At 37.3% G+C, this 13417-nt stretch overlaps 1 protein-coding gene across 6 annotated transcripts in view; it reads left to right on the forward strand.

Annotated features, from left to right (window-relative positions):
• Positions 1 to 13417, forward strand: part of LOC116179778 (prominin-like protein) — a 72425-nt gene that overhangs the window by 11794 nt on the left and 47214 nt on the right. For all 6 annotated transcript variants that reach the window (XM_031499613.1, XM_031499616.1, XM_031499615.1 and 3 more), the window contains exon 2: positions 4172 to 4697. In XM_031499613.1, the coding sequence (XP_031355473.1) occupies positions 4367 to 4697 (331 nt within the window). In that variant the 5' untranslated portion in view covers positions 4172 to 4366. The remainder of the gene's footprint in view (positions 1 to 4171; positions 4698 to 13417) is intronic.

Below are 13417 nucleotides of genomic sequence, written 5' to 3' on the forward strand. Positions count from 1 at the left end.
CGTTCGAGAACTTACGAGAAAGCGTTTGCTATATAAGCAAATCGAGTTGTGTTGCGAGGTAGTTCTATCATCGATGCGAAATGAATATTAAATAACGATTAGGGTAAATAAATCGGGTGCCAGAATTAATTAATTAATCAAAGTCTAATTTCAAAGAAATAATTTAAATTGAGTCCTCGAAGTAAACCGCGCTATTAATAAGCGCATTAGAGTGCGAATGATCAAATCATGGTCTAAAATCTACAAAAACATTCGCGTCCACGTGGGCAAAACGTATAAAATCCAATATGGCGGCCCAAGTGTCACGGTTCTACTGGTAGGTACTTATCGGCGGCTTTGCGAGAAACGGCGGCGGCAGATGTTTTGATGGTTCGGTTTTCCCTCGGGTTTTCCTGGCATATATTCGGAAGTAATCGGAGTTTCTTTGAGCGAATGGTATTAACTCTTTAATTGCGCAACGTTTCCCTAATTTACGATCTTCCTATATTCTATGGTTTCCGAGATCCCCATGATAGACAACGGTATCTTGGACACATTTTATATGTACAGGGTGGCCAAATAAGAATGCGAGGTACTCTATCTGAGAATCTATCGATCGTGGAGGGTTGCGGTAAAAAATTTATTACTAAAACAGCCACGAGAAAAACGTGGAAAATATTTTTAAGTTTCTGAAATGGCCGCTAGAGGGCGTAACTGCAATCTGGAACCTCAAAAATGTGATTTGTCTGTGAATTCCGCTATATTAACCTAACAAAAAAATCCGGTTTTTGAAGACGACGATAATCTGAACCTTTTTTGTTTGAAAATTGTTCCTGTATCTCTAAAAATGAAGTGGTGGGGGGTATTCAAAGGTTTCCGTAAAGGACACCTTGTATCTTTGAAACGACTGAGCCGATTTTAACAAACTCGGGTTAATTGAAAAGAGATATTCTTCGCCTACAAATATTATAAGAAGTTTTGTTAGTTTGGCATATCGCCGCTTGAAGACTTTTTTCGATAGACATGGTTAATTTTCTCAAAAAAATTAAATGGATTGGTTCGATTTTTTTTTTCATGAAAAAGTAGCTAAATGATGCCTAAACAAGCTCGCGAAAACTGACATTTTTTTGTTAGGTTAATATAGCGAAATTTACAGAAACATCACTTTTTTAGATTCCAGATTGCAGTTACGCCCCCTAGCGGTCATTTCAAAAACTTAACAATATTTTCCAGGTTTTGCTCGTGGCCGTTTTAGTAATAAATATTTTTTTACCACAAGCCTCTACGATGGATAGATTCTCAGATACAGTACCTCGCATTCGTAGTTGGCCACCCTGTACATACATTACTATTATTTAGAATTATATTGCTATATAAACCAAGGGAGTATGCCTACTAGGTTGAAATAATACTGACAATAAGCGTATGCCTTCCTGGATTGCTAAAGAATGCGCATAACTAGCGTAATTTCCGTTTAAAATTATGGGAATGGCAAGCGGCACACACTGTATTTAGCATTTTTGAAAGTGATCAAGAAACCGGGTGGATTTTTGTTACAAATAGGCACACAATTGATGAGCTTTATTTAATTTTAGTTGCAGTTGTACCTTTGCTGTAAAAATTGTTCAATAATTTAGTAAGTTTTAATTGTTTTTTTTTGTAACTTAAGACGTAGAGTTAAGAAAGATGGGGGTAAAGGGGGTTATTGCGTCTATACGAGAATTATTTAGCAGATGTTTGAAAAGGGGACTTTATCAAAGTAAAATTTACTTGATTTAGATATGCGACGGTACATGTGCAAAGTTTCTAGATACGAAAGTGCGTGGTAAACGCTCACATTTCGTCGAAAAATGGGATGGAGATGGCCCGGACTTAAACAGCTTTGGCCGCCGTTGTGCGGGGCGGTCATTTGCCTTAGCGTACGTAACAGTCCGTTGCGTGTAAATTTCAAATTCGCATTTTTCCGGCAGTCAGCCGGTGTTTCGGAGACTTGTTTTATCAGTTAAGTTAAGAAGAAGTGATACACGAACAGTTTTTCGATTGCTGTCTAGAGTTGGTGTGCACAAATTCAGTTACAAGTTATAGAAAAGGAGGTATTTCGTCAATTTTAAAGTTTGTATCCGAGCTACCATTTCAACAATGTCGATCGTTATGGAACTAGTGCTGACGATTTAAAAAAAGAAGAAAGTGGATTACAAAGTAGTGAGTACTTTTGAGACTTATTTTTTAAGCATTAAAAAAATGTGCTATTGTTTGCGTTTCGTCCGTCCGTCCGGACCCACTTGTACCGTTTTGAACTACTTTTAGGGGAATGGTCCTAGAGTCCTGGAATTTTTTGCATTAGGTAGCTTATACCTTGAAGGTGTGCCAGACGGCCATTAAATTTCGCTGTCTAAAAGCCCCCCCCCCTCCTCCCCCCACGAACTATTTCCTGTGATGCTGTTTTTGAAAGTAAAACGTGCATATACTTTACATACGACAACCAATTGATCTCAGATTTTGCATACACATGCCTTTAGTGGCGCCAAGTTAAAATTTAAAAATGAGGGGGGGGGTAAACACACACACATGTGCTACCATGAAAGGTCTCAACGAAAGGAATTAATTTCTACCAACCATAGCCCTCCTCCTCCGCCTCTTATCGTGATCTGGTATATGCCCTTACACCTCAAGAACGGATTGTCGGAAGAGGGTACTCACAAAGAGCGATTGAGACGTCTGCAAGAAATATATCCATTGGTGATGGCAAAACAAAAACTATTTCGGTTAAAAAATGCGCTTTATCTGCACAAGAGTTGTGCACAAGTTATACTTGTTTCTTTGTTTGACCATTTGTAACGGGGTGAAATGTTTCAACAAGGCCTTCAGATTATTTGTTTGTTTTGTAGAAATATTGAGTTTATTTTTAAATGCCATTGTGCTGGTAGATTTATTTTGTATACGATCTCAGGATGTGTAGATTTCCAGTAAAGTAAATAAAGTCCAGATAAAGTTTGTTTTTGTTGTTCATTGAAAATTTCTCTCGTTTCGGGTTAACAGATGGTCATTTCCAGTTTAAAGTTCAAAATTTAATACTGTTGTTTTATTTGAATTGCGGATTTCCGTAACTTCAAGATTTTGTTAAGTCAGTGTTGAGATTTTCCAGCGCTTCGGAACCCAGCGGGCTCCTGAGATCCATTTTTCTCTTTAGTTGTTAAAAATAAAGTTTATAGCAAGATGAGGGTTTGTTACAATTTGTGTAATTTTGAGTGATCTAATGAATTCGCGACGCAACCGTGCCGTACCGTGCGGTGCAGCAGGTCTCCATCTGTCTACGTCTGGTGTTAAAGATGTCGAGTGCAGCCGGCAAGTCTCAGCCGTGTGCTTGTGTGGTAAAGATGACTTACCCAAACGCCACCTGGTGCCGAGCCTGGTGCTGCCTATATTGGGGTCTGACTGTAGCCAATGGGGTTGTCGCTCTTCTTGTCCATCGGTAACATCAACGAGGATTTTATAATCGGTCCGTGCAAAACACATCTGGAAAGAGGACTTGCGCCTGAAACTCCTAGCATATTGACTTATTCGATTTGTTGTTATGTATTAACTTATTTTTAGACGTTTGTACGAATTGGATGGAAAATTGTCTTCTTTGAAGTCGACTAGTAACGGAAGGTAGTCTCGCTGTTAGCAAATTCGACAGAATGTGCAACGCCGCAGTTGACAAAAATAATTGACGATGTTGGTTGAAAACGAGTGAAATACCCCTCGGATGAAAATTACCCGGTTAAAGGGTTGTTCAGGGTTTGCTAATATTATAATAATATACTCGATATTAAAACAGATTCGTTTGCACAAAGAGATCGATAAATTAATAATTAATTTGTCCAACTTGTAGTGGGAATATTGAGCACAGAGGGGCATGGATATTCCGAATGCTACGAAGGAAAATGTAGTTACCAAAACGGACAGCATAAATACAAACTTTAAATTATTCGATGTTGGGTTGACTAATTATATTAAGGTAATTAAGTCAGGTTTGTTTGCTTGAGCTGCTACCTTTGCTAGTCTTGTTAGGGTTGTTTAATTTACAATAGTGCGTTTTGAATTCCTTGACCGAATTTCGGCTACGCGTGCGGTGTTTGCAATATACTTTTTTAACAACATAAATACCTACCTACATGGAACTGTCGACTAATTTAATCTTTGGTTTCAGATCTGATTCGGATAAGCGTACGTCACACTAAATCGCCGCCGCGCAACATTGATCAAATAATGCATCCGCATCTACATACCTCCAATCAGTGAAAGAGAGACACGAAGAGAATTAAAACAGTATGGAGGGAATAAGATAAGTGTCGTTAGGCAACCATCAATATTAGTGTAGTGTACATATCGGACCGAAATCAAAATGGATCGCAAGCGTCGAAAAACGGCGAACGCCACATTGACGGAGCGACGCTCTTTTAATTTGTTAAATTTCGTTTTTACCTGTTTCGTTCTATTTTTGGCGTTCAGCTTTGCCAACTCGAATTTCACCTCGCGCGTTAATAAAATAAGCGACGATCTGCACAGGGCGTTGGGCGCCGTCCTCGAATTGGACGGCCCGAATTACACGGATATCTACGAGAAGAGGGTGTACCATAGCGATCCGAAGTTCCATCCGAAGGGGATGGCCGGACTTTACAACATCACGACGATGTTTATGAATCTGATCATATCTCAGCAAATTTATCCCGAAGGTAGGTTTGGGGAGGATTGATTAAATTTTCTAATCGTCGCTAATGCATATCACACCTAGGCTAATATCGATATTGGTTGCGTGCTCGCACTTATAATGAGCTAAGTATAAGGGAGTGTGCTGAGAACGTTATTTATTGGTTTGGTAACTTGTAAGTTTTCGATTTTTTAACATAGCTCGTTGCCTTTCGCACGTTTGTGTTATAAAGCGCAACAGAGCTATACAGGGTGTACTATAAAAATTGAATTCTGGAGACGTGAGTGAGAGGCAATTTTTCATATATCGTACGATGGTTGTTACATCAGTAAGTTACTGTCATTGTGTAAATTGTCCACCTTTAGATCGCTCAGTCGGCCCGTGTGGTGCAGTTCAGTTAAAAGCTGAACTGTGGTGCTAAGGGTGCCTGGTTCGAATCGGGGTTCGGGCATGGATATTTGTAAATGTATATTGGGTTGGGTTGGTGGAGCAGCTTTGGCTGAAACCCCGCCCACTCAAAAATAAATGCAAAATAAAAAAAAAAAAATAAAATACAGGGTGTTACAAATTTAGGGGTTAATGTCCTGACTGCGAAAAGCGTGGGTTGTCTTAAGTTGATCCTTCCCATACCACCTCTGAAAATTGCTCTTAATTTTGTCGTATTTGAATAAGGCAAGTGTACTTTCAGGTAAACGCTGCTTTTCGCAATCAGTACGTCTAACTCTGCCTCAGTTCTGAGCACCGAACACGTACATTTTTGTGTCATCGACGCGGGAACTAGAACTGGGTGCATTATTTTTACAGGACGATCACGCAACACGCTTAATTGAGTTGTTTTCGACAATCAATCATTCGATTTGTTTGCTCGTATTAAGTATACGCCATTATATAGTATTGCGTCAACAAAGTGCGTTTTCATTGGACAGATGGGCTATGGAGATATCATCTCACTTCAATCCGTAATTTAAGGTAGATCAATAAATCCATTACCTACTGTATTGCCAGCGTAACGCTATACTGAGCATAAAGTAATTTCTTTTTAAATCACTGGATTGTCCACTGGCGCCCCATTATAGGTGTACATTTTTCAGGCAGAATTGGCAACGTGTAGTTAAAAAATCAAGACTGAAATCAAGGTGGAACTCAGGCTAACATATGATAATTTGCGAGAAAACACCATCGCACCTCTTCTGCTCTTGTGTGAGAACGTAGTACGTGGAAGGGGGGGGGGTCTTCCCCACCAGAATTACGAAGGTTTGATTACCTTTTCGAAAATGTTATCATAGTGATAGTAATATAAAAAAGAGGCCAACAAAGTTCAAGTTCTCCTGTTCTGAGAGTACTGCTGGGGGGTAGACCCCTTGGTCCCATGGCCTTCCACCAAAAAAAGTCTAATGGCATAGAGGAAGCTAATGGTTAGCACTCATACGATAATTAGTGAGAAATCACCATCACACGAGTAGTTTCCATTAAAAAGGTAACAATTTAAAGTACATTGGTAGCAAATTTTATAATTTTGAATACCATAAAAAGCTTCTTTAAAAAAGTGTTGTTTTGAATTCAGTGTTCCAGACAACATGTTTACCTTGTATACAATTTGATTCTTCAAACTGATTAAAGAGAATGATTGAATCTTTAAGAATTTTCCTTAATCATTTAAAGAAAAAGACAAAGATTTTGATGTAAGAAGTACTGATCTACTTTGTTGATCCAAACGGTTGGAAGGACGGTCGATACAAAATCCTGGACCTCGTGTAAATTTTAATTTGGGAATTTAAGGTTAAATACGGCGATTCAAAACTTTAGCTATTCCGGCGGTAAGCGTTAATCTGATTAAAAAGATTTGCGTACAAATCGACCACTGCCAGCAGGCCGGCGTCACGTAGTTTTGTTTTTAGTCTTTAACCTTAAGAATATTCCTATGATTTTTTCCGCGTTGCGCGCGTTTAAAAAATTACGCTATTGTTCGCATTTATCGTAATAGTTACCAATTCGTGAGTCATCTTTTGGATTTGAAGGCGACTCAGATTCGCGCTTTTAAAACTGACGCAATTGGAGGCGTCAATTTTACACCTTCTCGATCATTAGATTACCAAGTTACAGATTACTACTTTCTTACTTCTTATGTGCACCACATTGAATTTTTACAGAATGATAGAGGACAAAATTTCATTTAAATTCATCACCATTATTACCATGCTGGTTCAGCAAGATCTAGTTATCCGTGAATGCTTTCTTGAGAAATGAAGGTACACTACAAAGTGTACTTAACCCCCAGGTTCTACGCTAACGTCACAGTACAAGAACACCGAAATAAAGTCAACGCGGCAACGTTTAAAAATGGCCACCCGAATGACTATTCCCCCCAAAACTAAACAAGATCCCGCTTAAATTGAAAAGTGGCACGTGATCAAACACCTAAGACAGGGCCCCCTTACGTTAGTTGTAAACAACGCCATGACCTGAAGCGCAGTAGGGAAGGGACGTAAAATAAAACATTGAAATTGTGACAAGTTTGTTTAATAATGATCGTAATTATTATGATTGTAAGAGCTCGGAAATTTAAGTCGAAATAAATTACATTGCAAAAATAAACTTTGAAAATGGTAATTCACCGAATCAAAATAGAAATAGGCTGGGGGAAAAAAGAACTTACCAATAAAAAAACCAGCCGTCAAATTAATATTAAATTGTGTAGTAAAATTAATTGTTTGTAATGATGTGAATGCGTAACATAAAATTATAACATCACAAAAAGTATCATGTAGACTTCAAGAGGTAACATATAGGTTAAAAACAAGTTTTGGGAATTATGGGTCAGGTAAGCAGGTACCAAGATTCTGAGAAAGGGTGAAATACACCGGATGTGACTCATCTTTGGTGCAATAAAGTCCTTTTGTTAAAAGCAAGATGGAAAATTACATGGCCTTGTAGGCAAATTTTACTAAAAACAAGATATGGGGTAATTACGAATCGTAACTCATTTATCGCACATAGATTCTAAACTGAAGAGCTTTGATTAGCGTAATCCCGCTCCGGCAAGATATGTAACCCGCCCCTGGTTTCGGGTTTTCGAGCCTACAGTTGAAAGTCGAAGACAACCACGGAATGAGGTGTTCTTAGCTCAATTTTGACTACAGTTTTTACCGCCCCCGTGATTGCTTCATTCACGGAGAAAATTGTTAGTTACAAACAAGTCAGTACATACATCAAACGAATCGGTAATTTCCACATATTAAAATAAAATGATCAAAATATGAATGTTACTTCAGGGACAAGACCAAGTAATCAACATCAATAAACATAAATTAAGCAAGCATTACACCAAAAACGTAAACAATTATAAACAAAAGGACAACGGTATTAAGCATTTCATTCTGCATTTCGGTTAAACCAAGTAAATTTCTAAAACAAAGAATACAAAAAGTATAATATGTGGCATCTAAAACACAAATACGATATAAAGAAAATTACTACCTGCATTAAATAACACAAAATAACAACAAACATTTATGAAGCGACACGTTCTCGACCGCCATTCAAGATGCCAAACGTAACCCACGTTTTTGCTTTCTAGATGGCACAGGCAGCTTTTTTTCAACCTAGAAATTGCATGGTTGCAGCTCTCAAAAATGTATGTATCGTCGTAAATTGTATATACAGGGTGGAACCTCAAACTTTTGATTTTAAAATTCTTCTTGTAAATTTACGTAAAAGTATAGTGTGACATGTAATTGTTTTTGTTTGTTTGTCCTCTATCTCATTCTGTAAAAATCTAATATGGCACCCGCGCCCATAAGAAAGAAGAAAGTAGCAGCCTGTAGCTTACACATCTATCGTGCTATGGAAATTCTGTTAACAGATCCAGATTCTTTGAAAAAAACGGGGCCCATAGAAGATCCTCATGGGCAGGCTTGCGTGGCGCAGTGGCGTGAAAGCTCGACTGGGGTACTAAGGGTCTCTGGTTCGAATCCGGGTTCGGGTAGGGATATTTGTAAATGAATAGTGGGTTGGGTTGGTAGCAGCCCTTGACTCGACTCTTTAAGCTAGGGAATTTGAAAACAAAATTTAACATTTTCAGTTTTTCGGTCATATCAATTCTCAACAATTTTTCAAAAATGTCTAAAGCGTTTTTTAGGCACATAAAGGGGCAACTTCGCCCCCATTTAACCTGCCCTGTATCTCTCACCGTTGCGTAGATTTCAATAGTGACTCATGAATTTGAACCACCCTGTACAGCGTGTCCTATTTTCAACACTTTTACAAGCGATCTCCCACCAGAAAAGTAATATAGCCGTCATGTGCTCTTCTTGAGTAAAAAACGGCAAAATCAAAATTTGGTAATACTCGCTCGCGGGAAAATAAAAAAAAGTCCTGTGGCGCTAGCACAGATACCACCCACACAACTGCACAGGCGCGATTTTTATGTCTAAGAATATGTGTACCATATTTGGTTCCAGGCGGTTCAGCCGTTTAGCCGGAAATGAGAGTGTTACAGACCGACCGACAGATTCGAGATTTTGTTTGATTCTGATTCGTCTTAGTAGCCATTATTAAATGCTCATTGTATAATATACTATTATTACAAAAGTTTCTATATAATGATTGTTGATAATGTGCCCTATATGGAGTCAGATAAAAAAGTTATGCAACCTAAGCTCATTGTTTTAAATGAAACGCCCTGTACAGGGCGAGTCAACGATTGCGCGGAGTAACTCAATGCCCTGAAGATAATATTTTTCGATAGAGTGCTTTTGTATTACGATATGGTTGAATATTCTCCACATTTTAAAAATATTTGGAATTATACAGGGTGCGCCCACAAAGTAGGGCGCCAAAATGGTACATTTTTTTAATAGAACTCCCTGTATTTGAATGCATTTTTGAATTCTACGTGTAATTGTACGTCTTTTTTATTATATGGTTAATAATGTCCTATAAGTACCTATCTCTGATATTTTTCAAAATATCTTGGTTTTTCTGGTTTTTATATCTGGCGCTCTACTTTGTGGGCGCACCCTGTATAATTCCAAATATTTTTAAAATGTGGAGAATATTCAACCATATCATAATACAAAAGCAATCTATCGAAAAATCTTACTTCAAGGCATTAAGTTACTCCCCGCAATCGTTGACTCACCAGTCACCCTGTACATTTTAGGTTGCATCATTTCAAAAGTATAATATCCATTCAAACAATTTCCAAAAAGTTTTAACAATCATCTAAGAAGTTCGAAAATGTTTTTGAAATTTCTTTATATGTATTTTTTTATTTGAGCCTTTCTTTAAATTGTTTTTGAATTGAATCTTGTTTGATTGTTCCTAGTATGTTATATTTTTGAAAGAAGAGTTTAATAAGGCAATTTTTTAATTGAAATATACAGGGTGTTCTGTTTAAAGAACCGTGAAAAACAATACATGCGTTTCAATTTTTAAAAGTTGAAATTATAACCTGCGTAGGAACAAAACATTCCACATAAATTGCCCATATTACAAAAGTTGGCCTTAGGTTCCCTCAGTAGTTTCTTATTGAGAACCGTATTAGTTGGCCCTCAGTGTTGATTTTTGTACTAATTAACGAATAACATTTTATTTAATCAGTTGACCAGCAGTAGTCGATGTATCTGCTTACTTCCGGCGATAAACTATCACAATGTTGTCCGTTCGTTCTGGCTAGTAAAAATGACCTCGGAACCGTTACTTAAATCGAGAACAGCCATTCGCTTTGGCGCTAATTGATTTTGTATAACTGATGAAATTCCATTACGAAGCTGAGATGGATACTTTGTAAATTGTAAGACATTCCAGCGTCTCGCTCGCTCTTCTGGCAATCTGCCTAGAAATTCAGACTTTCCGTAATGAATGAAATCGTTACCACCTTACGTTGAAGCATAGACCAAATACATCTATGGTTGAAGTGTGTACCTAGGTAAATGATCGTTTGCAGGCGACTGCGACTGTAATGGAAAATTAGTGTCAACGACAGTTCGTTGGAACTCGAAATAATCGTAAAAAATCGTAAACGTCTTAACCGCATTAGTCAATATCCGATTACTGTACGGGCGATAATTGTTACATCACATCTACGCCGCGCCACGTTGAATAATTACGTGCTGCAAATTTCTAAAGTTGGCTACCAACTTTCGGTGGTTTGAACGTGAACGACTGATACAAGCTATTTGTTTATTTCGTATGTCGTAAGAATATACAGTGCATACTTTTGTAAATTGTTAAAAAAAATTGTTTATTTTTGGTGTAGTAGGCGTTGACAAAATGTCAAAATAATTCATTCATGGTTTCTATAGATGACATACGTAATAAAGAATCATATTGTGCCATACATCATTGTATGCGTCATAAAAAAACCGATGTGGTTTTTCCGTTTTTTTCGAATATCTTCGGAATCGATCGGAATTTCTGAATTTTTAAAACATCATTTTACTAAGCCCTACAATACACAGTGAGAATGATTATCAGGACCAACATTTAAAAATCTTGCGCGTAAAGTCAACATTAAGAAGAACGCAATTCCGTGACGATCATACAAGTGTTTAAGAAGAAAGTCACATTTCTTTCTGTGTTTCATGAACAATGAATTTTTCTTGCGTAGATTTATTTTAGGTGGTGTTAGGGAAAGTTTATTTATTTAATTTTGGATTTAAAATGTTTGTCATTGTTTTTAAACATTTTGTCAGGTGTGTTTATGAACCCAGTATATTTTGAATGTTTTGTTACCTTGAACAAACCGTAAAATAAAAATTTGTAAAAGTAATTGTGAAAATAAAGCAATTCAATTTTGTTTTTAAATCTGGTTTTTTGAAGTCATTGCCAATAGTGGGGCGACGCGATTTGTTACTCGTCCGCTGTAAACCACTTTGTATGCACTTAATAGGTCCCAGTCGCTTTACTTTAGATTTTAGAATCAACAATTCCATTCCGGTATGGGCCTGGATCCAAGATCGGCAACTTTTCAACTCTGCGAGTCCTAAATAACGGGGCGATCCAGTTTTCCAAAGTTGGACGACTCCAAGGGTAGTTTTAGACATATATGATAAAGGTAAAGGTAAAATGCGCGTTTCATTTATCCGCTAAACCCGCATAAGATCGTTCAATATTTTAATTTAAGTCTGTACTGAATACAAACAACAGAAAAATACACTTTACCTTAACCTACAGTATCCAAAACTACCCTCGAGTTGTCCAACCTTGGAAAACGGGATCACCTCGTAATTAGGACGCGTGTACAGGAATCAAAAGTGGCTCGTAGCGGAAAGACTTCACTGTTTGTCGAATCCAAAGTAATGCCCGATGTTGCGTAATCCAAACGAGTTAATTTGAAACGCATTAATTGCATTCAAAGTTGTTAACAGCGGATGAGTAACACTATTCTTACTTAATTGAATAAGTTCCCTTAACTGTAGAAATTGAAGTCTGTTAAAAATCCCCCCAAAACGTTTCATCCCCATACAATTTTGAACTCGTGCTTAAACTCTCTTTCTTTCTCTCGCTCTCGTAATCCCCAAAAACGTTTACAAAATGACCGTTAATCCCATTATTCGTTAAGCTAATCAACATTGTACCGCCCACGTAATCAGAAAATGACACGTAAAAGCTACTAACGCGTTATCTATCGTTATCGATCGCCAGACGGGCCCCAACAAATTTCCAATGCAATTAAGCGGTTACGACGCATCCGTTAAAATATAGAGCACCAATTTTATTATCAAATCATTTACTTAAAAAATTTAAAGTAGCAAACAAACTTTGGATAATCAGCTCTTTATTGGAACCACCCTGTATCTCTTATAAACTCAACTCTAAAACCGCAAAAAGTTTCAATCCGTAGAGGGCGTCCGTTACACTTTCGACTTGCAGGTCCGTTAAGAAAAAACACTGAACTAGAAATATCTGATTTATTTTTGAACATTTTTTTTGCGATATCATACGAATTTCGTGCTTTTTCCTATCACAATACAATACAATTTTTTTGCTGTTATTGTTTTCGAGTTATTCACATTTCTATAATGGACTCTTTTGCATTGTGACACGTGTATACTCGGCGGAGTAACGTTAGAAATATTTTGGTGCACATTTTGCGGTATTTTTTCGTATTGAGTAAAAAGTTTGTACCTACTGGTTTTTGAGTTATACTTTTTATAATAGAACTCGACACTCATCATTGCAATGATTTCTGTTTTAGTTGGAACAAATTGCCTATTAGATCGCAGATCTGTGGAACAGAGCGTATATAAATAGCCAATAGAATTAAATTTGTAACAGTAGGTTACTAATGGCTCAAAAGTAGCCAAAGCAAATAGATTTAAACGTAACTCCACATTCCGAAGTCTCTTACATGAAGTAAATGAAATACTTTGTTAATTAGCAGAACCTTCTCCAGAAGGTTTCTGGAGGTCCTGGATACGGTAACCTTAAACTGAAGTTGTATTTCGAGATGAATGCCGCTGAGTAATTTTAACACTCCAGCATTTACATCTGCACGGACGAAACAGTTAAAGACATTAAAAAAAAGGGCAGATTTCATACACAAAGAATTGAAGTCGCCAATCAAACTAATCGAGTTTAAATATCGAAGGAACTGGCCAATATTAAACAGATCAAAATAAGGATAACATTTAAAGAGAAACAATTAAATAAGAAACAAATTCAAGGGGTTACTTACCCCTAGTTACAAATAGCTGAAGTCAATACAAGTCACAAGTAAAACGAAGAGTTACAAATTAAAAT

Source organism: Photinus pyralis, unplaced genomic scaffold (genome assembly GCF_008802855.1).
Source record: "Photinus pyralis isolate 1611_PpyrPB1 unplaced genomic scaffold, Ppyr1.3 Ppyr1.4_LG8, whole genome shotgun sequence".
Classification (NCBI taxonomy): Eukaryota; Metazoa; Arthropoda; class Insecta; order Coleoptera; family Lampyridae; genus Photinus; species Photinus pyralis.